The 26,656-nt window shown below is 28.7% G+C and overlaps 1 protein-coding gene across 1 annotated transcript in view; it reads right to left on the reverse strand.

Moving 5' to 3' along the window:
* LOC107450269 (protein O-mannosyl-transferase Tmtc3) overlaps positions 1-26,656 on the reverse strand; it is a 246,239-nt gene that overhangs the window by 68,148 nt on the left and 151,435 nt on the right. The window contains exons 6-9 of the mRNA XM_071180106.1: positions 19,119-19,218; positions 17,366-17,478; positions 1,738-1,901; positions 400-652 (exon numbers count right to left, since the gene is read on the reverse strand). Of these exons, the coding sequence (XP_071036207.1) occupies positions 400-652; positions 1,738-1,901; positions 17,366-17,478; positions 19,119-19,218 (630 nt within the window). The remainder of the gene's footprint in view (positions 1-399; positions 653-1,737; positions 1,902-17,365; positions 17,479-19,118; positions 19,219-26,656) is intronic.

A 26,656-nucleotide genomic window follows, 5' to 3' on the forward strand; every position in this document is an offset into this window, starting at 1 on the left:
AAAATAACAATTTCAAAAAATTTAGATGGTAGTGAAAGTTTCATTTTATTTATTTTTTTTTTAAATCTGAAAGAGTATTAAATATCATTTAACCCTGACATTTTTCTATACATAGCGGATTTCTAAAAATTAATAAAAGCAAGTCTTCTGAAAAGAATTTAAGCAGAGTTTGGAAAATCTCTTTAAATATTTTTATTCTTAAATTAGGTTTTTGGAGCTTTAAAAATAGAATCTAAAATATCACAATAGAAAATTTAAACTACATGAAAAAAAATAAAAGTAAATACGTTAATTAGCATAGTATTAAAAGATAATGTACTTTTTAAATTTTATTTTGATGTCTCCAAAATAAATAGAATATGTTTAAATTTTTCAAAAATAATTTAATTTCGTTCATACCATTACAAGAGACATTCTAGCATCCTCTTCTAATCTAAAAACAGTGCGAACTGCCACAAAAATACAGGCGTAAAGAACAAGTGTGGTTATATTTCTAGAGTCCCAGAAGCTGGTTACCAGAGGTATTGTGGACATAGTCCAATCACAGCACAGATTGAGAGGAAATAACAACAACCACGCGTTTACTGAGAGCAAATAATTATATGTTAGCTGCCTTGTGGGCGTTGAAGAAATTGCCGCTGGATTGTCAAACCTGCAACATAGTATTGAAATAGCTTAAGATCTATTGAGAATAACTGAGGAGTTGACATTGAAAAGGAGTTTCTGTAACCGAAATTGCGAAGAAAAATTGTTTTTAGCAATAATAATTGGGGTCAGAGACTAATTGTGTACGTTAAAGATAGGTATTTTATTTACGTCATGTCAGAGCTGAACAGTGGGCTATTGACGACAGTCTGGGAAACATCCCGTAGGACGTTCCGAAGACATTCCATCGCAACTAAGGAGAGGGGATAATTCCCCATGTTTGGTAGCCCGATGACTAGAGCGCGAAATCGAGAACTTTACGATAGGACAGTTTAACGAGGACCGACACCGAACACCCTCGGTCTCTACACAGGCTGATCAAAATGGTTACACACATGTTTACTGAGGCACAGTTAGCGATGCTAGACATCGGTATTCTACTGGGAACCGTGTCTTTATGATCAATCCACTGCGGGACTTGTACGTAAAAGAGTTAAACGTATGACTTGTGTTATTCAGTTAAATCGCATAAATCGAGAATGAAGCTGGTACGTATTGACATTTCCAACATACAACTTTCTTAATCTCACTTATCCATGATCAGGACAAGAAAAAGATTAAATACTATGAAACAATATAAGAATTTTTTATAACAAAAAAATTCCCTGCATTCACGAAAAAGAAAGAATTTCAGAAGACATATGGAGTGCCTATTTGTAATGAAGCAAGAAAGATATCTCCGTCAAATGCTTAAAATTTTGGAACCATAGTACCATGAGTTTTATAACAGCATCTAAATAAAATGTTTTCTATTTCCTCTCTTGAGCATTTGTTCTGATAAAGTAAACGGTTCTAAGCTGACTAGTATGGTTTTAGCAGTTATTTTAACGACTCTTAATCGTTTCTTTCCTTAAAATCTTATTTTTGTCACTTAACACCTTTCCAAAGTCAACTCGTTCATCGGGTATTACAATAAGGGTAAGCTTGTAGTAAAAGTAAGAAATTTTTGAATTAAATTTCACAAATAAATAAATTAATAACATTTAAAAAAATATTTTATTTGAACATGCTCAAAGATGAAGACCTTCTCACCTACTAAATGTTGGTAATAGTTTCGGTCCCATTATTCTACATCGGAGGTAAAGAGCCCCAAAAGCTGCTGTCAGAAGTAATGATATTCTTAATACTTTATCTCTTAACCAAGGAGACACTCTTCCAAGCATTAAGTATCGTATACTTTGTACACGCCTTTGGTTCTGAAAAAGAAAAAAAAAATCAGAGGGTTTGATCTTTCTCGGAGGATTGAGCTTTAGTTAGTTTGGTTTAACTATTTAGACATATTGATTAGTTCATTGAGTAAACCATTACTGGCACAAGTGGCAGTAATAGTATTAACAGATTAGATGATTTATATACTTGCACTGAAGAAAGTGATAAACAAAGTAGACTAAATTTTATTCAGGGAAGCACTCACATAAACAGTATTTTTTAGACGGTCATTAATTAAAAACAACAGTTGATAAAAACTGCAGTAAACATGCATGTTTTAATTGCAAATGCTCGCAGCGATAAACAGCCAGGTAAAATTGCAGTACTATACTGTAATGATCTTTCTTTATGTATGTGAACAAAGAAGTTTAGTCTGAATATAATTTTCAAATAAATTAGCATTTAGTAACATTCTTAGACTTCGATTTTTTGAAGATATATTTGATGGAGAAATTTTATTTCACAGTGAAGTTAGCTTAAATAATTAAATAATTTCTACTATCGCTGAAAATATCAATTATATAGGCTACATATATTTTATTGCACAAATAACACAAAGGTTCAAGTAACTAACCGAAGGGGTATTTGAACCTAATTGAATAATGCACTATTCTAAACAAATGTATTTAATCCTTTTCAAAAACTGAATGTAAAATTTTTATGGGCTAAGATAAAATTGATATCCCAGCCAGTCTATTTTCATATTAATTAAAAAAATTATATCCGAAATTTTAGAAAAAATGTATCTTAATTATTTAAATTTGCTGTAATAATCTTATATTATACCAAGTACACAAGTTTTTAATGTGTAACTATTTAAAACAATGTTAATGCAAATTATGTTTAAGCAAGTGTAATTCGGCATTTTCTGTTTTTAAGCATGCATAGATTTTTCTTTTCCTTTATACTTGCTTATTGTGTCAGATACTTAAATCGTATAGTATAACAGCTTGTTCGACAAAATTTTACTTCAATCATGATTCATTAACTTAAGGTAATTATGCAGCACTAAGCTTTAATAAAGATATTTCTTCTACAATTCTAACAATTTTTTATAGCGCACAACTACTTTTGCTTAATGTTGTTGCTGAAATCTGAATATTCAGTTGAGAATTTTATATTTAACATTCCTACTAATAGAGTTCATGAAACTTGTAACTGGGGAAGTACATGGAGCCTTAAAATGAAGCCGTATATAGAGCTCGCAAATGGAGCAGCGTATGGAGCTTGTATTTTGATCTTTGTATGGAAATTCTCTGAGGAATTTATATTTTGAATTTCTCTACCAAATTAAAATGATTTTAAGCTTTTTGTTATACAGTTACCTTACTCAAAATAAAAATAAAAAAATAGTTTCAACTCATCCTTCTTACTACTTCAGGCTTTTTTTGACAATTATAGCAAAAATTCTCCAAGCTTTCACGAAAATGGCAATGAGTGATGTAGGGAGAATAATTTAGTTGATAAAACTAAAAATTGAACTAATTCATCAGTTTGCCGAAAGATTTAGGCAACAACAATGACTCTATTTATAAAACAATCACCATGTCAAAAACGGACATTTATTGAAACATTTTTGCAAGACTTCAGAAAATTGGAAAGGATTAAGGGAATCTATAAACAACTTCTTAAGTCATTTCGCAAAGGAAGTTAAAACCGTTCAAATTGCTATAATTAGGGGGAAAATTTATTATACTTGTTTTATGGTAATCATAATTACAAATCCTAACTAATACTTTGTCATAAATTTCTCGTTAAATCTGAATCAATAGAATTGTTTTAATGTTTTATTTCACAAAACATTATCGCATTACTTTATGCAATTAGGCTAAGTAACATAAATGCCACATTAAACTAAGCTATGAAGGATTATGACAATTTTCGCTGAGAAGTATTTAGGCAGACGACGAACTTAATTGCTTAACAGAGCAATTACTGAAAAGTGTTCGTAATTAAGAAAAAGTGTCTATCTAAGAAAAAAAAGGTCTTTTTTTTAATCAAGTAAGGGAAATTATTCAAAGAATACATTTAAAAGGAAACAATGAGAGATAAAAAAAACACAAACTACCTTATTTGTTTATTTGGCGGCGCTCTAAGTTAAAAAAAATATACATGTAACAAAAAAATAGTTAATTTGTGTCGCAATTCTTTAAGTCATACAGCGGGGAAAGAAGAAAAAGAATTCAAAATGGCAACAAAAAGTTAGGACATAAGAAAAAAGTGTCAAACATGGAGTATTTCTAAAATGAGCAGCAAATGAAATTAGAAATGGAAACTTCGCATGCTGATTACAAAATTCCAAACCGGATAGAAAGGGGAAAATGTTCCAAAAAAAAGAAGAAGAAAAGAGGGGCTTTGGGATTATATTTGGAGAATAATGGAACGAATGTAAAGTTTGTATAAGAAAATAAACTCAATTTCTTTACGAACGGGAACGGAAACAGCCTTGTTTTGATTCGGGACAAATGGTTGAAAAAAATGATGCCATTATTCATTTAGAATAGAAAAAAACGGTGTCTAAGTCTTTCTTTTGCTAAGATCTCTTTTATTTTCTCCGTTGGGCTTTTTTTTTCTTAGTTTCTTTGAAAATTTGTTAAAGACGGGAAATGTTTTCTTTTTAAATGTTTTTGTGCTGCTTTATGTGATTGTATGACCCAACCATAAAAGTTGACATTCAGATGCGAGGCACGGATTTTTTTTAAAATTTTTTATTTTTCATTTTGATGATTTTATTTTAATCTCGCCGCTCCGGAAGAAAATTAGCGTGTCCCGTACGCCTTTTTTTTCACTCAAATAAACTCAAAAATGTCATAGCGACAATTTTTCGAACATTCTATTCACGGTTGCAAATAATAAAATTTGGGAAAAGAAATTTTATTTCAGATAGCAGGTTTCTTTTATAATGGGACACGATATCCATAAATTATTCTTTTATGCGCTTTTATTTGGATAAATGTTCATTAAAAGAAATTTATTTAATTTAAAGGGAAATCGAATGAATTTTTAATGTTTTCAAATACATCTGTTTAATATAATTGATTCAGTTTAAAAGAGTTTAGAAATATTTGATATATCATTTGGATAAATTGAGCATTCTTGAAATTTTGACTTTTACGAAAGCTATTTTTTTTCCTAATTTTGAATAAAAATTCCTGTATAATTGAAAACTGACAACTGAAAGATAACTTAAATTCAAATAATACTTTTTAAAACTCAATTTAGTAGAAAACGTTCCTTAGAAACTATCCATTTTTTTAAATAGCTTGAATTTCCTTTCAAATATTACGTTATTATATAAAATAGTTATTTAAATTGTGCAGGTTGCTAATAATACTCTAACGTGGCATATATATATATATATATATATATTCCTCGAATTTAGTATAAGTAAAATATCAGCACAAATACATACATACATTATGAGAAATGTACAGAACATTATTTTTCTCATAACTCGATATGTATTTTTTTTTACTTTTCGAAGATTCAACAAATAATTTGTATTTAAAAATAATGCACATTAACAGTTCGTTACAGCACATTAATATCAATCTTTTTCTCCAAATTGGGATAAGTCGTGTGTTATTTTACACCCCTTAAATTGCCTTTCAGTTATTATATTCCCTACGTAAATCTCCCCCAGACATTACATCAACTAAACATTTAATGAAGCAAATTAATGATTGTTACATAAAATTGATAAGTGTTTAAGTTTAAATCTAAAAACTTGAATGTTAAATTAATAATGTGGAATGTTCAAACAATAAAATGTTCAAATAGTTCTATTTCATCGTTTGTTTTTAAATAGATCTTATATAACATACTTTTCTAGTTCAAATATTTCAATAAGTTGCACATTTATGTATAACGGGATTAAAAGAAAAATAGTTTTTCCAGTTATTTGAATCACGAAGACTTTATTTTTTCCCTTTCTAAAGTGTGTACGGAAAGAAAATACAGGCTAGGGCAAGGATGCAGAGTTATTGCGTCATAGAAGAGAAGTTAACTTTTTTTATTTTAAATTTGTTTGCTCCTTTCTTTCTGTCTACTTCTTTAATTATAATTAATTGTAAAATATTTTACAATATATCTTTTAATTTACGTACTGCCTTTTTAGTTGTTTTAGGATGTCAAGCAAATGATATGCTTTTTTAAAATTGCTGAAATAGGGAAATCGATAGTGTGATCATTTCATCTGTAGGCAATCATTGTGCATAAGAGTACGGTCCCCCTAAATCATCCACTTTAATAAGAATTGGGTACGGAAAACTTGCGGCGCCCATACCTGAAAATTTCAATAATCGTTTGCGTTTCTGAATTGCATCAAACAGCGGAAGTATCAAACCAAATAAATTTATTCATAAATAAGAGTCTACTCTTATTATTATTCGTTAATGCATTTATTTTTTAAAAAAAAGTAGTTTCGGAAATTTACTGTCCAATTTTTTTGCCGCACACTGCACTAGGTTAATATAGTGTTTTGCACTATAAATTATTGCTATTTATGTCATTTACTTACACTAATATTAGATTGATGTACAAGCTTAATATTTAAACAAAGTTTAATTCTTTTCCTTTATTGCTATTTTTTACGTATCCGTTTTTTTAGTGAATTGAGTCCTTTTTAAAACTGCGTTTATTTTTGTTGTCTAAAGAAAGCCTTAAATTTTAAATTTTATAATTAGGAGTTATTGAATATTTTGCTTAGAATTGGCACTTTTAACTGCTACTATGCATTAACATTATTAACCCTTTCAGGAACTGGAAATTTCGATTGAAAATTTTAGTCAGGCAGGGCATTATATTATAATTAATGATAAGAATCTAATAATCAGTCATTAAAAGCAGGGATTCCAGTCAGTGACATAGTAGCGTATTTTTATAATAATGAAGAACATCGATTTTATGTGATTTTGATGTTCTCTGTCTTCACCAATCTGTTGTATTAAGTTAAAGGATATCGCGAATATACTCTTAGCTGCCACGAGGCCGCAGCTCAGTATTAGGGGTGGTCGCGCATCGTTTGCAAAATGAATATAGCAATCAAAATAGGTTTAAGCATAAAACAATTGTAAACGAAGAAAATGGGCTTAATTAGAATAAAATGCAACAACTCGAATGACTGAAAAATATGCTTTAACATTTTTTGCCCACACTGCTTTAGAAAGATATGTGTAAAAAATCCTGTAAAAGTTAAGAGTTTAGTAGTAAAATTAACCCTTTGCGGTCGTATTATGTTTCTACATGGGTGTCTATTTCAATAAAATTTATGTTGTACCCGCTGTTCTTAAAAGTGCTTGATATCTTTGAACATTGTCTCAATGAAGGTAATGTTACGAGCTGATATTCGAAATTTCTGCTGTGCAACATAAAATTTTAACATTTTTCATTTTAAATTATTCGATTGAAAAGTGGAATTTAAATATTTTCCGTCATTTTAGAATTTGTCATTTAAACTACCAGAATTCAATTTATTTTTCCTTTATAATTCTTATTGTTAATGAAAACAATATCATGGTTTAAACATCTCCCTCAGCTGTTGTTATTAATTAACGTATTTGAATAATTCATTTTAATTCGAAATAGCGATATTTTGAATATAATTGGATCGTGATAAATGAAATGTTTGTATATATTAACTTTGACACCCGAAATTGTATTGAAAAAATGGGACGGATTATTTAATTGAAGTATACTAACTATATACGATCCCAAATTAATTTTAATTTATAAAAAAAGTAACAAAAAGATGTTAGACTTAATTCTTACGCATATTACATTAAACTATGTTGGTAAATATAGTCATATCAACTCTTCAAATTTTTTTTTCGTCTGCGGAACCCTAAAAATTCAAGCCTCTTTCGGTGGAACCCCAACTTTATAAATCAAGTTTAAGGTAATTGTGAATTTTACAACCTATAAAAAAACTATATTTAAGCTATTTAATTAGAGTAATGCAGACTTTTCATTATTTTATCATAATTGATCTTAAATTGAGTTTTATGCACGATAGTTAAATTTCCAGTCCTTGTGCCAGATCTAGCGTAGTCCTGAATTTGTCATTGGTGTATAGACACAATATGAAAATGATTGAAATATGCCGAATTATGGTTATTTTTTTATTGGCATTCTAATTCAAATCATTTTACTAATTCAATCGCGAGATTAAATAAATTATGAATTATGGGTTGGATCTAAATATAATCAGAGGTTTCAAAACACATAACTTTTCATAAAAAAGCCTAACTCATGGAACAGAGCCCTCGAGTTCAAGGGAACACCATTTGAAAACCACTAGCGTACATAATAATCACCATCAAGATGTATTCGTAATAATCACCATCAAGACGTACAGTATATACACAATGTTTACCGATTTCTGGTCTACTAAAGACTTAAATAGGAATCATTCCTACATCTTTTCATGCGGAACAACTTAGTTTAATGCTATTATCGTAATAAGCAAGCACACAGATATTGCAAACATATTTTACTTCACATTATACAGAAAAATTAAATAGTATAAGCTTAACAATAAGAAATCTCAAATAAAAACTTTTCACTTTCCGAATCGAAGTTTGACATAATGCGTCCCAAAAGCAATTAAGAGAAAAAGGAAATCACGGACCTATTAAATTCTTAAATATTCACTACTTTCTTTGAGTGAAATATATCACAATGAATACAAACTGCATCAATTTATTTTTCCGGTCGCAAAGATCTTATCGTCTGGAAAACCCTTATAAATGTTCGGAAAATGGAAGGGAACTAACTCCCGTCCTTCTTTTTTTCTGCACAGTTATGCATACTGTTATTAGGATAAAATATATCAAAGCACAAATTGCCGACAAACGCTCTATTAGCGAACAAAAGTAGACTGGGACGGGGCTGAATTCTGGAATTCTCATAATGCATCACATGACAGCAAATTTAAAAAATGAACCCTGAAACTTAAAACGTTTCAGTATTGTTGTAGTCATTCATCTATTCCTTTTCAACACAACAGATTTTGGCTTCCGCCGTTTGCTTTTGAATTTATTTTGCCTTGAATAAAATCTGTATTTGGAAAAAAATTCTACATGATGGCGCCAAATTCGATAGATTAATCGCATTCTTTCTCCTTGGTATAGATAGACAAAATGGAAAGTAGAATTTATTTCCTGCGTTAACGATCATTTCCTTTGTTTTCACACTTGTTTTGGTTGCACATTTATGAATGAATTTATCAAAAGTAAACTTTAAGTAGTGACAATTTATAATTTGATACCTGCAATTGACGTAAATTTAAGAAAATCGTGGCATTTGTTGATTTAGAAGCCAAGCAGGTTCGACAAACACGCTTAACGTCGCTTGCAGGTGTCTATTTAATTCTAATATTCACTTCATCGCGACTTCCAAGTACACAATTACAAAGTTTAATAACACTATTTGCGTTCGTCTTTAAAAGCACTTAAGTATAAAAAATTAAAGTCAGTTGAGATGCGAGAATAGTTTTGTCTGCCTTATTTTAAATAAAAAAAATGAAACAAAAATTATCACTTGCTTTTAACGAAATAAACATTGGAAATGGAATCATCAGTGTCTTATTTAAGAAAAAAAAGATGTACATTTCTTTTATGTAAGAGTTCTAAAAATGCAATAACAATATCAAAAGGCAGAACAAATATATAAAGCAGACGATATTTTCAGCATAACAAGCAGACGATAAATTTGAAACTTATTGAATTTAGTAATTTGGTTTTGAGGGGTGGAGAAGTTATGTAAACTTCGTAACATAACTAACAAAAAACTTCGTTGGTAAGAAAACTGAACCAGAGAAAAAAAAGTGAACAACTATTAAATATCATTGACCAAAAGATTCTCAGTATTTGTTGCGGATGTCTTAGTATAGAATGAATGAAATATAAAGAATATCATCCGACTTATGAAATTACTTAGAATTGAGTGCAAGTCTTCTAAAGAAAACAATGTAAAAAAATCGTTTTATTATATATATACATAAAACCTTAATAAATCTTTCTGTAATATTTCTTTACTTAAATTTATTAATTAATTCAGATATAAAGATGCTCGTCATTTTGGTTCTTCAACTGCAATTAAAATGAATATTAAATCAGAAATAAAAAGTAAATATTTGTAGCGCTGCTACTTTATTTACATCAAGAAAAAAGTACCTTGGAAGAGCTGAATAAAACTTTGATGATAAATACGAAATAGTGGAGGGAGGCAAGTCTGCAAGGTGGTAGCGTTCAAGAGCTAGGTCATTTGACAGCTTTACTATTGAAGCTCGAAATTCCGGAACAATGTGTTTAAAAAAAAAATCAATATTTAGTATGGAGCCGTGGTGGCTCAGGGGAGAAAACGCTCTCCTCCTAATGAAGAAAACCGGGTTCGAGCCCCGCCATGGCTGATTGGTACGAATTCTGGACCCGGCTCACACCGGCCACAGTGCTAACGTAAAAATATCCTCCGAGGTAGACGGATCATGGGTTATAGTCCCCTAGCCGCCAGGCTAACTGTGGGAGGTGTTCCTCTCCATGTAATGTAGTTCCATCAGAAATCTTCCACGTAAATAATTTTCTCCCAATACTTGATCAAGAATTTCTTTCTGGAATTGGTTCAAAATTTTTAAAGCACGGAGCTGTACATAGGTAGTTGTAAACCCAAAATTGGATCAATTGTTCAACGATGGTTATGAAATAAAATGTTTAGTAGGAGCTTTTAACTGTATTTTTAATTTGCCCATCATTTTTGCAGATTGTAATGCAGTTTCTGCTACTTTTTTTTTCTCAAGTGTCTGCAATTATTTCTGTAGCTTGTAATCAATGTGGATTTATTAAAAGAGGATTTGTGAATATTTTTATTTTTTCCCTTTGATTGTGTTCAATTTTAGTACTTAAATTGAGGAATAATATCAACATTTTTAAAGATGATCTGACTAAATAAAATTTTATACTAAGTCTTATCTCAAATGGGTACGTCTTGGTGGCGATCAAAGTGATCTTACTTTATAAATCGAACCTTAGCGTCAAAATGCAGCGAGTGAAGCCCACTAGTAATGATGATTTTAACATAGAAAGTAAAACGCAATTTTTTTTTTTTGAGATTTGAATGTCCTGTGTGTATCTAATGTGTATATACTTGCCCGGAAAAACATTCTAGTAAGCAACTATTACACACTACTAACGTAAATTTACGGAATTTAACCGTTTATCTTCAAAAGCGAGCCCCGCCCATAAAATTTTACGGTAAACGGGCATTAAGTTACATATTTTTTTGGCAGCATGACTGACGCCAACCTGAGCTTACCTTGTACAAAAAAGTTGCATGCTGCTACTGACACATGACATTTAGCCTTTAAAGCAGATATAGTGCTGATAAATAATGTAGTTAAACTTATTTAGTATTATTGCAATCAGGGGTATAAAAAGTCAGAGAAAACCTCTTAAAGATCTATTTTGTCAAGTGTAATATCTGTCCCTTAGACTAATAAAATGAATGTATACCCGAATGTTACAAGAAAATAAAATTTCAAAATTAAGTTAACAAAAAATACTGTCACTGATAATGTACACTTTGCCATCATGCATTCAATTCAATCACTTTTTTTTTCAAACTTTCTCATCAATTGGAACTTTCCCTACATCGAAACGCATAAAAAAAGAACACTTTTGCAATTCTTTTCGCTTAGAGGCGGCAATCAGGCCACAATAAACTTAATTACTAGTGACGGAAACCGTACATTTATTTTCCTCCAGTTCTTTTTTACCCGCAAGAACAGGAGCGAAAGCATTTAGAAGGAAACGCTACTAATGGTAACCTAATCAACAACCTGGACTTTTTTTCCCCTTTTTCTCAGAGAAAACATTTTTTTTCTTCTTTCAGTTCAAGTGCCCGTTGACGTAACCAAAGACTTAAAGCGAAAAAAAGTCCTTCAGTATTGCTCAGGACTGTATTTACCACCTGCCAATGTTGAATCATTTGTGCAAAAGTATTTGGGATTCCACGAAATCCAAACTAGACAAACCATCTTCTGTTACCAAATGAATTTCTGAACATTGACTAAACTGCCTGGCATTTGTAGCTGGCCGTTATTAATGAAAACACATAATGTATTTATTATTTTTGTCAATTTTCTTTTATTTTAATGTATGCATCTTATGATTTTATTTGTTAGCTGTGGCCTGTTTAAAATAGTTAGATTTGCCAGTCAATATGGTAGTAGAGAAACGCTCCTGATAACTATGATCTAATTTCAGGATTCATTTTCTCTTGGTTCAGAAAGTTTTTCTTTAAATTTCTTTTATCGACCCAGCGACTTTAGGCAAAAAAGCTTATTTTTCAATTTTTCGTTTTCTTTTTTTAACTGCTGTATTACTACTACTACTTCTACTACTTTCTAATGCTTGCCAAAATTGGATCAAAGTGTCTCAGATTCCACAATGCTTAGGTTTGCTATTTAATGTATTTATACTGCCTTTACGTATATCTGTCTTTTTATTGTTGTTTTCTATCTAAAATTTTGATCTTCCTATCTTTTGTATGACTTGATTTTTTTCATATTGAAGTAGTTCATGCAAAATGAATAGTTACACAAGTTGAGTTCCTAAAAAATGTTCCCACCCGTGTAGAAGATTTCAAAGTACCTGGTCATTTCTTTAAAAGTGAAATATGAGTATGATTGAAGAGGTTTATCGGAAGAAAGCAATAACTCCCAAAAGTTTTGTTTTACTATAATATTAGTATGTCGCCTGCCTAGTTATGGACATGCACTTGGTTCCATAGGGCATTGTTGCTTTCCAGAGTTATAATCTGTCAAAGTAAGTGAAAATTTCGATTTTCAGTGTTTTTCCACCCTAAAATCTTGGTTAAAAAACAGGACAAGAGTAATTTCTTTATTGAATATAAAAATTCACTATTAGGACAAGCTCTGTAATCCAGTACTTTCCTGAGTTATCGATGATTTTAGTAGATATATTCATTCAAACTAACAAAAAATGCAAAACTAATTTTTTTTTACTTAGATTTTTTCAAAATGGCATCGTCTCTCAAAAAAAAAACTAATTGTAATATCTTGTAGATAAATGTCTCTATTAACACGTGGAAAAGAAAAACAAATGAATAAATGCAGTGTTAAAAATAACATTACTCCTCCGTTAGAGACAGTAACGATTGATATTCTCCTTCAAAATATGCTAAAATAAAGAGGTTTTATAAGAATTTTATCTGTAATTAAAAGATATAATTAAGGAAGGAGAACACTGAGGCGTTTGTTTGTTTGTTAACCTCCAAGTCACTGATTTTGTTCTAAATTATATCCTCAAGATACAGTTTGTTATTAAATTAATAGTTCGAAGCCAACGAAAACATTATCACACATTACCTTAAATATTTGAAAAAGTTATATAATATTTCTGACGTGCACAACCTTTATTGACAGTGTAAAAGGATATAAACTTTTTTCAAGTGAATATCAGAGATTCAAGCTCTACGAGTTACTTGATTAAGTTGCTTGATTGAATTATAAACTACTTGGTTAAATAATGTAATAAATAATGATACGTGTATAATGATGATGTATGTAAATTTTGAAAATTTCAGTAATAAAACTTCATGTGAATATTTTTTAATGATTCTTGCAAGAAGATATTTTATTTTATTTTATAACCGTCGTTGAACAGCCGACCCAATTTCATGGGTTTACGACTACTTACGTTCAACTCCGTAGCCTTGTAATTTTGAACCAATCCAGAAGACAAGGAAACTCCTGGATCAGTACCCCCAGAGGTATTGATTTGTTGTGGGAACATGGAGGACTTTGAGACTCGACAGATTTAACGTGCATCAGTCACCATTTAATACACGGGGAGTCTTCGGCCGGCGAGGATCGAACCCACGACCTCTTGGATATGGGCAAGAAGATATTGAGATATTTTTAGCCAACCAAATGAATTTTTGCATGGCCTATTTAAATTTCAAAAAGCAGCAAGACAGCAAGATCCAAAATTCCGCATGTGCAAATATTTAGTACTAAAGATTGACAGATAAAGTGCAGCATTGCACGCTAAATTTGAAGTAGGGATAAAAAAAGATCTTTCAACTAGGTAAAATACAAAAGTTCATCAAAGAAGTACTATTTTCTTTTTTTGAAGAAGAAGAAGAAACAAAAGTAAATGTTTCCAGAATTATGATATGTATATTTAGTAATGTATACGTTGTCAGTTTCATTAAATCTAATTTACCATTTGTTTATAACATCCTGAAGAAATAGCTGATATACGAAGCAGCGATGTGAAGGAAAAGTGCATTAGAATTGAGCAACAAACGAAATGATTTTAATACCTGAAGATGATTACGGAAAAACGAAAGAAGAATTTTTGTGTGAAAAAAAAATGCCTCTTTACTGTTAAATATTGGTTTTTTAGACTCTCGAAATTTTCTTTTAAGACTGTAACTGAGCTACAAGAAAAAATTAGTAAATAATAACCAATAGATAACATATTATATTTTATTTTTCATTTTTAACAGCACTTTATACAAATACATTACTAAGAAAACCATGCTTTTTTCAGTTTTTTATGGCCCAATACTTCGGCGTCTTTGTAATAATTATACAATTAATTTAAAATAGAATTCTTTTAGAATCTCTTTATTTTAACTTAATTTGAAAGACTAAGGTCCATCGTTATTGTCTCAAAAAGGAAAACAGATGTGATTTTTAAGAGATGTGAATTTTTTTCTTGAAGAAGGGGTAAGGTCTTATTGAGTTAGTTTTCTTTTCCACGTGTTAGTTGATACATTTACCTACAAGATGGTATAGTTAGTGTTTTTGAGGGACGATGCAGTTTTAAAGAAATGAAAAAATTCAGCCTAATGGAAAAATTTTTAGCCTCACCATGACTGCACAATTTTAACTACAGAAATGCAATTTGAACAAACATATACTTTAGACTTTAGAAAGTTAGCTTAATGTTTTAAAGTTGAGATAAATACTTAAATACTTTAAAGTTTCGGGAATGCAAAACTTTCCATTAAATAAGTTTTGAAATGTCGAATAATTTAAACGATTCATTCAATAGTTACGGAAACTATATGAAATTGGTATTCTACTAAACAAATAGAAATAAAATTCGTATGTCTATTTGGGTAATTCAGTAATATGCGTTAATAAATTTTACGCATGTAACAAAGATATTTTTTCTTCCCATGTGCAAAGTAAGATGCATTCAAAAATCTGATAAAAATGGGTTATGATCGATTTTATTACTATAGCAGCTAATGAATAACGATGTAGTAAGATATTGCATAGTTTTATTGAAGATAGTTCACATAATATATTGAAGATATATTGAAGAATAACATATTGGAGATAGCTCACATAATTAATTTTTATGATTAATAACGCACTCAATGTATGCCATGTTGAAATTTTAGCTTTAATCTAATAATATAAACAAATACAACAGTTACACGCAAGGTAAAAAAATCGACATATATATCAAATTTTGTATCACTAATATTAAAATAAAATCTTTCTTTTTTTTCGAAAAAGTATTTTTTAAGAAAAGAGATTTCACTTTAAAGATACATTTATTGACTAGTTAATAACTAGGTTATAGAAAACATTTGACATTGGTTATTTGCATGTTCAACAAATATGTATATTCATAAATTCTTCATACACAATATATACTTTACCTGAGGGATATATATTCACGCACTAAAAGAGTTGGAAAAAAATAAATTCTGCTTTCGTTTGCAATTCTAAAAAAACCCAGCCGATCGGAAACGTAACCTAAATTGAAAAATTCTCGCTGGAGCAGTTAAAAAAAAAGAAATTGAAGCAAAATTAAAAGAAAATCACTCGATCTCTCCTTTTCCTAGTTCCAAGCAAATTGGAGAACTGGTCTTTTAGCATTAGAAGAAAACTAAAAAGAAGAGAAAAAAAAAATAGCCAAAGGAGAAAAAACACCGTTCAATTACGTTTCAGGATCCTGGCCCAGAGCTTCTAGTAATTAGCTACGGTACGAAAAAGAAAACAATAAAGAAGAAGAAAAGTGAAGAACAAGAGAAAAATAATGGTGAGAAAAAAGAGAAAACTATAAGGGATTGCGGGTGCGTTTGTGGCCAGTCAGCAGAACCAACCGAACATCGGAATTCTTGTTTTCAAAGAAAATACCCATTTTTGATTTAGATTTTGCTTTCTTACATCCAATTTATCAAAAATAACAAAAAACATTAAAAAAAACAATAAAATTTATCAATGACTTCCATACTTTTTTCTTTTTAAATTCCCTAAGACCTAAGATTGGGAAACAAAGTCAATTAAACTTATTAAAACTGAGAAAAAAAATGGAATTTCTCTTTTAAAATACCTTCAATTTGAAATCATTCTTTCATATAAAAAGTATTGTGTGAATATAGTAGTTTTTATATGAAAAATAAATGAGCGCTAAATACTTTATCGGTTAAGGAATAATAAATACATAAATTTATGCATAAAAATAGCCGCAAAACTACAAAACTCAAAATATATACATTAATAATTTCTTCCATATTATGTTTTTTTTTTAAATTCCATAAGACATAAAGCATTGGAAATGGAGAGAATGGGACAAATTATAAGAAAGTAGAGAATTATCATTTTCATTTGTATTTATTTGAGAATTAAAATTTCATTTTGAATTTTTTCATTTTGCCTTTTTTCCTCAACATTAAATGGTATTTGCTTTTGTTTCTTGAACACATTACAAATCTTCTGCGTTTCAGAGCGCAATACATTATCTTTGTTTAATGACGTAACATTTTGACTTCTGGCATTCTTTTATTTCACATGGCATTTAACAACAACGCTTAATTCTCATGCGCTATGCAGCCATTTCTGACCAGTGTCCAGCAATGTTTTTATATATATATATATATATATCATCTACAGAATAAGCAAATGAGTTACGTAATTTTTCTGGCACAAAAGCCATAACTTGGATGCACTTTGCTCAAAACTTGGCAAAAGTTATGAAACTTAGGTAATGTCAAAACCAAGAACAACTAACTTTCCAGAATAAGTTTTGCATGAAGATTAATATTTGTTTGCGTATGGATCAAAACTTTAACGAAAAATTCTTTATAGTTTTAAGGAAAATAAATATGACGCATTTCCCAAGATATCTCATTGCAAAAATGTAACTTTTGTGAACCCAAACGATTTCAACTGAACAACTATTATTATCACATTAACTAAATAAGAATTTACAAGTAAAGAACACGTGAATTTATTTCTAACAATTAAATGAAGCTGTAAATTAAATGCTTGTAAGCTAATATGGATTATAATCAATTCATAGACAAGTAACAAGAAAGGAAAAAATTAACTTAAACAATGATAAAAACAAAGTATATCATCAATATAAATGTTGCTGCAAATAAAGTTTTCCAATTATTTATGACTTACCTTAGGACTAACGATTTCATATATGCAACATACTATTAGAACTGTTAAAGCTTGTTCTTTACATAATAATCCTACACAAGCCAAAGCAGATGTGGCACCACAATCTTGCCAAACTAAAAACATAAACCATTTATTTTTAAAATATTGTAAATTATCACAAGTTAAATATCTTTTTATTTGACACAAGAGCAATAAAATAACATTTCAATGAACATCAAGTAATTAACTAGTCGAGAATAAAATGTAATAAAATAAAAGTTCGCAAAATTCAAAAAATTACAATCAAACCAAACACGTAAACAAATTAAAAATTAGAATTTTTTAATTAGATTCTTTAAATTGATTCTTCCAGTTCAGGTTAAATTCTAATATTTTTCAGTTAGATAATTAACTGAAAATTAATCGAAAATTATATATTTATGATTAAATTAGTTTTAAAAGAGAATATCTCCAGTTAGTTTTTTAATCATCTTTTTGATATGTTTTATTTTTAAGATATAATTTCTGACATTATTGAGAATTAATTTATATGTCTGAATAAGTTAATCATCTTTTTTTTTCAAAACGGGTCTTTTAATTATTAAATTAAACCTGAATATCTAGAAAAGGATGCATAAGATAAAATCATTTTTAATAACAATTACTATCGAATTTCTTTAATCAGATTATTTTTGAGCTAACCATTAATTTTTAGTAAGCTATCATGCCATTGGGGGTATCTTATAATTTTTAAAAAAAATATTTTTCAGATTAATTGCAAAGCGGGGAATGACTAAAGAGTGGAAGTTTGAATATGATAGTTTCTTTTTTACATTTTTACCTTTTTATCACTGATTTAGAAACAGAAAGTAGTTTGACTTCAAAGTTAAATACATCGTATCATCTTTCAAGAGAATTATTAAAATGATAAAAAGAAAGAAAATTGTTAAATATGTTTTCTTATTTTTACGAAAAAATATACTAAAAAAATAAAAAAACATAACATGCATTCATTGCATTCATTAAATTGACTCATTAATATAAGAATTATAATATATTCAAACTAACACACATTTAAATTGAGTTTTTAAATATATGAAAGATATTTTTCTAACATTACTACTAATACTTATTAATTAAAAGTATCTTATTTTTTAATTGTAATAAAAACCATATGCATAAGCAATCCTATTGCAAATAATATATACAAATAGTTAAGTAATTAGAAATATTACATAAATATGAACCAAAATTTTCATGTTATATTCTTTTTATTTTTAAATTAGTTTCTGTTCCATAGTTGAGTATCTATTTTACGCTACTTAATTTTATTGAATATTTCTAATAATATCAATTATTTAAGCAATTTTTGAAGTGAATATTTTACTACTAAAATCATACAATAATTTAATAATTATGTGCATAAATTAAAACGAAAATATTATGAACACAAATGTTTCAAGTAAAATTTAGTAACTTTAAATTCATGAAAGAAATTTGAAGAAATTAAAGAAATTAATCATGACAAAAAAATATAATATTTAATTTATATTTATGGTAAATAGAGCAAAATATTTATATTTATAGTAACAAAAAATAAATTCAAATAGTTCTGAAATAGTTTTTCAAAATAGAACCATTTGAGTGTAGAATTTATCAATGTCCATATTATCATGGACTATTTTTCTTAAAAAAAATAAATATTATTAGCTTAATTGAATCTAAAATGCTTAATAAATTCTTAAATAAGGTATGTTAATAAACTCTAACTTACCATTTGTTTTGTGTTGATATCTGGAATGAATATAATAAAGTAAGGCACACAGGAAGGCAGCTGCAGACAAAAGTTCGGCTCTACCTACCACCCCACTCACCTAAAAACAAAAAGAAATTTAATGAATTTGCAGCTGACAAATTATATTTAAAAACGGATTGAATCTCAAACAAATTTAATTCATATTTTCCGTAAGGTACACAAAACATGGGAAGAAAAAAACACTGTAGAATGTTCTGAAAATTCATTCTTCGTACTTCTTTTTTTTATGTCAAAGCATGTTACCTGAATGCGTTCAATTAATAGAACTTTTATTTTGAGCAGTATTTAACGATAAGATGATCAGTTGTATTAAACGCTATCTGTTTTGGTGATATAAAAGAAAATGAAGGATCTTATAAACAGAAGGATGTGCAGTTTGTCTCAGCAAATGAATTTATTAAAATAACTTTTCCAGCAAAAGCTCATTCCCAATATATATATATATATATATATATATATATATCGAATTAGAGATTATAAATGTTCAACAACGGAGTCTCTCCCGGAATGATTTTCAATGTTTAATGTTATTTTTTGGAAAATTGTTATTCAAAAGTGCAATGAATCAGTTTTGATTATATTGCGCAGTTTAACTATTCGGGATAAATAAGTTGTAAGTATTTACGAGATATACAACTTTTCATGTTCTTGCTCCAAATATATTTCGTAAAAAAATTACCAAACTAGGTGTTAATATAGATTTTATTTAAGGTCTGGTGTAAGTACAATCATAGTTTTATTAATAACAATTAATTAATAACAAAGTTATAAAATAAATACGAATTATGTAATATGTTTTAAATAAAACTTAATAACAGCTCATAAGAAAAGCGATTAGAAATATGAAAATGTTTCACGAGTTCGTCGAATCAATCGAGAACTTAAAATTTTAAGACTATTTTTTAATCTATTAATTGGTTTGAAACCTCTATAGTAGGAAAATAATACATTTTGCATCAAAAAAGCAACAAAGTGTAATAATACATTATAAAATTTACGTAATTGCAGATGATGGAGAAGTAGTGATGTAATTTTAAAGTAGGAACACATCTTTAATGAGTATATTGCTGCTACAAATTGCTTTAAGCAATTTGGAATAAAACAGTCGTATGCTCAATTTAATTCAGTATAAGTAGGCTTCTAATATGGCTTCGCACTAAAAGCCAAATGTTAGAATATAGCAAACTATATTCTAATATAATTCCTCCGGTAGCTTTAACGTGATTATATTATTTAAACTAATGTTTAATTGTACGTTTTATTACGAGACAATTATCGTTATCATATTTACAGACTCTAGACTATTAGTCTAAGTTTATTACTGTCATTAAATAGCACACTCACGCAGCAAACAGCAGATGGAATTATGAGTTTAATTTCAGACATACTACAACTTCTGAGATAGACTTTTTGTGTAAAAGTTATTCGCCTGTCTGGGTTACAATGTTAGAGAAAACTTTAAAATATCCTACAATTTGTAGGCTTATAGTTAGTTTTACTTCTTGCAAAAGATATTTTGGCTTTAATACATTTTACCTTTAAAAGAAATTCATATATACACTACCGGGCAAAAGTTTGCGAAAATTTTGAAATCTACCAAAAAAGGTCTAAGTTCAAATGTGCATAGAACTGCGAAAAATCATTCAAATTGCATGAAAATTTGGTATGTTCTAAAGTGAACCCTCTACAGTTAGTTACATATGATTAAATTGCAATACTTTGTTTTTTGCGAACTGAATCCAGCTTTTCATCATGGGTTGTTTTTATGGTGAAAAAAGTTGTTAAGTTTGAAAACTTGCCAAACTTGCAAAAGAATTTTTTTGTACTTTCTGTTAATAGAAAATAGTTATTTAAGCCGTTCTATGTAAGCCCTCAAAATTTCAGATCGATTTGATTTTTTTTTTGACAAAGTTATAGAATTTTGAAAACATGTGTATTTTTCTCGATTTTTGAGCATTCCACATATGCGGTCTTTTGGTCTACACATCTTCTACCAAAGAACTTTTTAATTTTAGTGCTTTCTATATTTTCAAATAATTAATATAGATTATAAAGCAAATATTCTTATTCATTATTGTAATTATTGTTATTACAAAGAATTTATTATAAATATAATGAAAACAATATCTCAGGGATGTCACATTTCATCGAAAATTTGTTTGTTCCTGCAAACGATGCTCTGATATTTCGAATCGAAATCAGTTATGGAACACTATATCACTTGAAGGGATTAATGGATGGTTAGAACGAAAGTCACGTATATGTAAGGCTATGATAAAAGCAAAAGGTGGATGGTTCGAGGAATCTAAGATTTAAATGTTAATTTATTTAATTACAAAATACGAATAAGAAAATGTTAAATATTTGACCTGTTGTAAATAAAATAGTTTAGTAAAAATGCAAATTTTTTATAATATTTTTGTTATTTTTTTAAAATTGTTTATGTAATTATTGTTATAACTTTTTATTTTAATTTAATGTAAAGTAAAAAGATCACAGCAAAACTAGTACATAAAAGCAATAAATATAGACAATAAATATAAACTATAATAATTTCAATTATGAATAAGAGTATTTGTTTTATAATAAATATTAATTATTTGAAAATATAGAAAACACTAAAATTAAAAAGCTCTTTGGTAGAAGATGTATAGACCAAAAGATCGCATATGTGGAATGCTCAAAAATCGAGAAAAGAACACATGTTTTTCAAAATTCTATAACTTCGTCAAAAAAAATCGAATCGATCTGAAATTTTGAGGGCTTACATATAACGGTTCAAATAACTATTTTCTATTAACAGAAAGTACGGAAATTTTTTTTGCAAGTTTGACAAGTGTTCAAACTTTAGAAATTTTTTCACCATAAAAACAATCCGTGATGAAAAGCTGGATTCAGTTCGCAAAAAACAAAGTATTGCAATTTGATCATATTGAAATCATATTGTTATGATCATTTTGATCATAACTAAATGTAAAGGGTTCACTTTAGAACATATCAAATTCTCATGCAGTTTGAATAATTTTTCGCAGTTCTATGAACATTTGAATTTAGACTTTTTCTTTGTAGATTTCAAAATTTTCGCAAACTTTTGACCGGTAGTGTATATATATNGAGTTTGTTCAAAATCTGCTATATATATATATTCGACAATTCTTACGATCTGTCCCGTGTCAGTTGGTTAACAAAATTTCCTGAATAAACGGGGGCATCAGAAGCTTACTAAGAACATTAATACAGACGAATACAGGCAAATTAATTAATTATTTTCATTTTTGTCGCATCCGTTCTACTCAATTCCCGAATACGGATTCTAGAGTAAGACCCTGACATAATCATTTCTCCATATACATGAGATAGATGTAGCTCATGTTTGCTCGATGTAGCGGTGGGCAGCTGTTAACCCATGCTATTTTTGACAAAGCACCATACCACTAAGTATTTGTCTTACATATCAAAGCAATTGTTCAAAAATGAATGAGTGGGTGGTAAAACATGGGTTAAATAATGAATTTAGGTTTAATTTTCAAATATCTGTGGGGTAAATTATAATCACTTAATTTGTTTTCAATGAAAATTACACTAAATATACAAAATAAGTAGTATGGAATTATTCGTTGATTTGATGAGATAATGTCAAAAAATTATATATCTTTCTATGGAAGTCCTATCATTACTGTTAAAGGTTGGGAATTAATCTCCAGAAGAAATCACTGCAGGAAAATTTACTTGTTTTGAGTACTTTAAGCCAAAACTCAAATAGTCACTTAGCTCAGATTGAACCAAACACTTTACAATAAATATTATGCATGATTTCAACACCATTCCAGTTCATAACATTTATACTATAAGCTCAAATTCTTACTTTAAATTTATTTTAATTACAGTGATTCAATGTGATAGACTATACGAAATTATAGCTTTAAACATTTTTTAAGGATGTGTATAAAATTTATTTAACCGTTAATATTTGGGACTATTGCATACATAGATAAATATCTACGAAATGTTTTCTGTCAGATATTGTGAGACTATTCGAGGGATTTAACTTGTATTGCTGACAAATTTACTTTCCACGTTAAAAGAGGGAAACTACTGCTCCAGTAAGTTATGAAAAGTTTTTGAAAGAGCATTGAAATTACGGTCAGAAATTCAGATCATTGCTTGCTTTACAGGTTAAAGCTAAGTTAACTATTTTTTTAACAGATTTTGGAGATAAGTAACACTCTGACTTTTATTTTAAAGTTAATTTTCACAAAACTATTTTAAAAGTAGCGAAATGGCAATAGCTTTTGTACAAAGTAATATCTTTTCTTTAGTGTTAGGATAAAAATATATTATTTTTATACAATGTTATTTTATCTGCAGAAACACTTATTTGCACTGTTAGAATTTTCATTCTAAAACGACGGTAAAATAACCGGTTGCAGTCTGTCCTTACAATTAACCGTAAAGCTAACAGTAAAGAACATCTTTACCTTTACGGGTTTGATACCGTTTACTACTAGAATGGTTAAAAAAAACCTGAATACAATACTATACAGTTTTTAAACTATTTAAAACCAGCATAGTATCAATACTGTAAATAAACAATTTTAAAGGACATGTTGCTGTCCTCTATGCGTAAATAATCAATTTAAGAGGGCATGTTGCTGTCATCTATGCGTAAATAAGCAATTTAAGAGGACATGTTGCTGTCCTTTATGCGTAAATAAAAATATGATATTCAAATTTTCCAGAGTTACAAATCGGGGAGTGCAGGACACTGGAAATTCTTCATGCGTTGAAGAGAATGGAGAAAATATTGTGGTCTCAACCCTGGGACATGAATCCCAGTTATGTCGGTCATAAGATTGATAGGTTAGCTCTCTTGTCTGTAATACGTACTCAGCTACAAACAGCTACAGGAACTAAATAGCTCCTTTATATGAGGTTAGTTGGTAAGATAAAATTCTGGTTGTTTTACCGTATTAGGGTGAAAGCATTAATAAACGGTTTTACTCTCAGTTGACAGTTTCAATACCATTTTATTAATAGTTATTTGACTTTTTTGCTTGTGTGCGTTGAAATAACAATTAAATAAATTCTTATTAAACCATTTTTAAGAGAAATTTCTAACAGTGTATACAAAGATTTATGATCAAAAGGAAACAATAATGAATAAAACTTTCCTGTTGACCTAGTATTAAGAAGTATGTATTTGATAATAAAATAGATGTAAAGGAGATGATTATTAAACTCAAATAATCCTTTTTAAAGCTGACATCTGCATTGACACATAAACTAAAAACATTAATATAAGTTAAGAAAAACCTAACAGGAATGCAATGCGGGTACTGAATCATATTAGGACGTAAAAATGTCCAGAAAATAGTTATTTTCCTGGAAGAAGAGGATATTTCCTTTTTTCAAACCATGAGTTAGATAAGTAATGTTGAATAATAATACTTCCTGGTATTTATCTCTTAATTCTAAACTAAGTTTTGGGAATTAAAATACATTGTAGGAACAAAACCTTAAAAAATGTCATGCAGCTTTCAGTTATATAAAAAAACTTCATTCAACTTCAAATAACAAAAAATAAGGATTGAAAAATTCTATATGTTTTCCAATGAAGAAATGAATAAATTTTCAGACTCACGTTTATAAAAATGACAGTAGTATGAAGTATTGTAAGATATGGTCATGTCTGATTGACATCGACGTAAAACTGTTTGCTTCTGTGCTAATAAATTGAAACGCCTTTATCTGTATTTCATACTTGCAAAATTTATTGAAACCAATAAAACCGCGTATGTCTGTGGGCTTAGAATAAAACTGAAACCTAATTTATTCTCTGCTTTAAAATTTGCTTCTTTGCAAATATTATATTAACTTTAAATGATCGTAATAAATTATTGAAATATTCATAACTATTCCACAATCTAAATTATCTATCTACCTATTANAATAAGTATATATATATAATATATATATATATATATATTTGCCAGTGATACAGTAATGAAATAATTTATAAGTAATTTTAAAGTGGCAATCAGCGTAATGTTTGTGATTATGATAGCTGCTATGTGATTGGTGATTGACTTACCAAACTATTAAAAATTAATATCTGTACTGCTGCTAAATACAGTGCCAGAGGAAAAATTAGCGGCTAAACCTTTTTCTAACTTTTGATCTAATGACGTTTACGTTCTAGAACTGAATTTCAATGGATTGGGAAGACCTCAAATATGCTAATTAATTAGTTCAGACGACATTTTAATTTACGAAATCAGACATAAAAACAAATTTTCTCTGAATAAACATGCCATTTTTTGGATGAATTTAGATTTTTAAGCCCTAAAATATATCAGGTTGACCTAGGAAATATAATCCTCTTAAAAATCCGGCTTTTTTTTTAAAAAAAAATTATTTTTTATCAACTACTGGACCGAGTTTGTTCAAAATCTGCAATTTTTATCCTGTAAAAGTACATTCTTTAAAATGGTATTTGGTAATGGTATTTAAAATGTTATTCCTTAAAATGGTATAAATTTGAACTTACAATTCAAAAACTTTTTGAATTATTACTAAATAAAACAATAAACATTGTAAATATTTACCCAAACCCATTGTGTAAATATTTTCTGTGCACGAAATCTTTGGATAAACGAATTTTATAGTTGGGTACAAATATTTTTAAATTCGCTTAAAAATTTCTCGAGACATGGCAGAATACGCAGAAAATAATATTAACATTAAGGGGTCCCAAACTTTGGACCACTCTCCTGCCGAAACTCTTGAGATCATTTTCCTAAATTGCTGCTACCCAAAACATTTTGTGTGTCAAGTATCTAAATCCGCCGATAAAAGATTTGTTTATTCAGAGAAAGTATGTTTCTGTGTATGATTTCTCAATATAAATTTCGGTGCACTAATTAATTTGTATATGCTGTATATTTGTATATTTGTTCTAGAACGTGGAAATCCGAGAATTAGATCAAAAGTTATTTAGGGTGGTTCTTTTTGCCAGCACTGTAAATACGGAATAATCGGAAAATCATAAGATGCAGTCAGAAAACTGTTATTTAATCGAGGCAGTTGACTCGTTTTAAAATAAATGTATGAATTTCATAAAAATATCTAAGATTGAAATTGAATTTCTTTTTTCCTTTTAGATTTCGATAGATCCAATTACATTTTATCTTTATGAAATTAAAACTATAAGGAATATATTTTCGAAGCAAATAAAAGTTTGCTCAAATATTAAATAATATAAATTGATAATTAAAGTATATTATTAAAGTTTTAAATTTATCAGTATATTTACTGAAAAGATTGAATTTTATCACTATTTAGAATGTAAAAAGTAGCTAAACACTAAGAATAAGGAAAATATTCAAGTATATGTGATTGTATTTCGTTTTTTTTTTAATCACAAAATATACCAGGGCAGCAAATTTTTGTTATCTGCACAAGGATAATTTCATAATTGAGAAACCCTCAGTTTATTT

Source organism: Parasteatoda tepidariorum, chromosome 4 (assembly GCF_043381705.1).
Source record: "Parasteatoda tepidariorum isolate YZ-2023 chromosome 4, CAS_Ptep_4.0, whole genome shotgun sequence".
Taxonomy (NCBI): domain Eukaryota; kingdom Metazoa; phylum Arthropoda; class Arachnida; order Araneae; family Theridiidae; genus Parasteatoda; species Parasteatoda tepidariorum.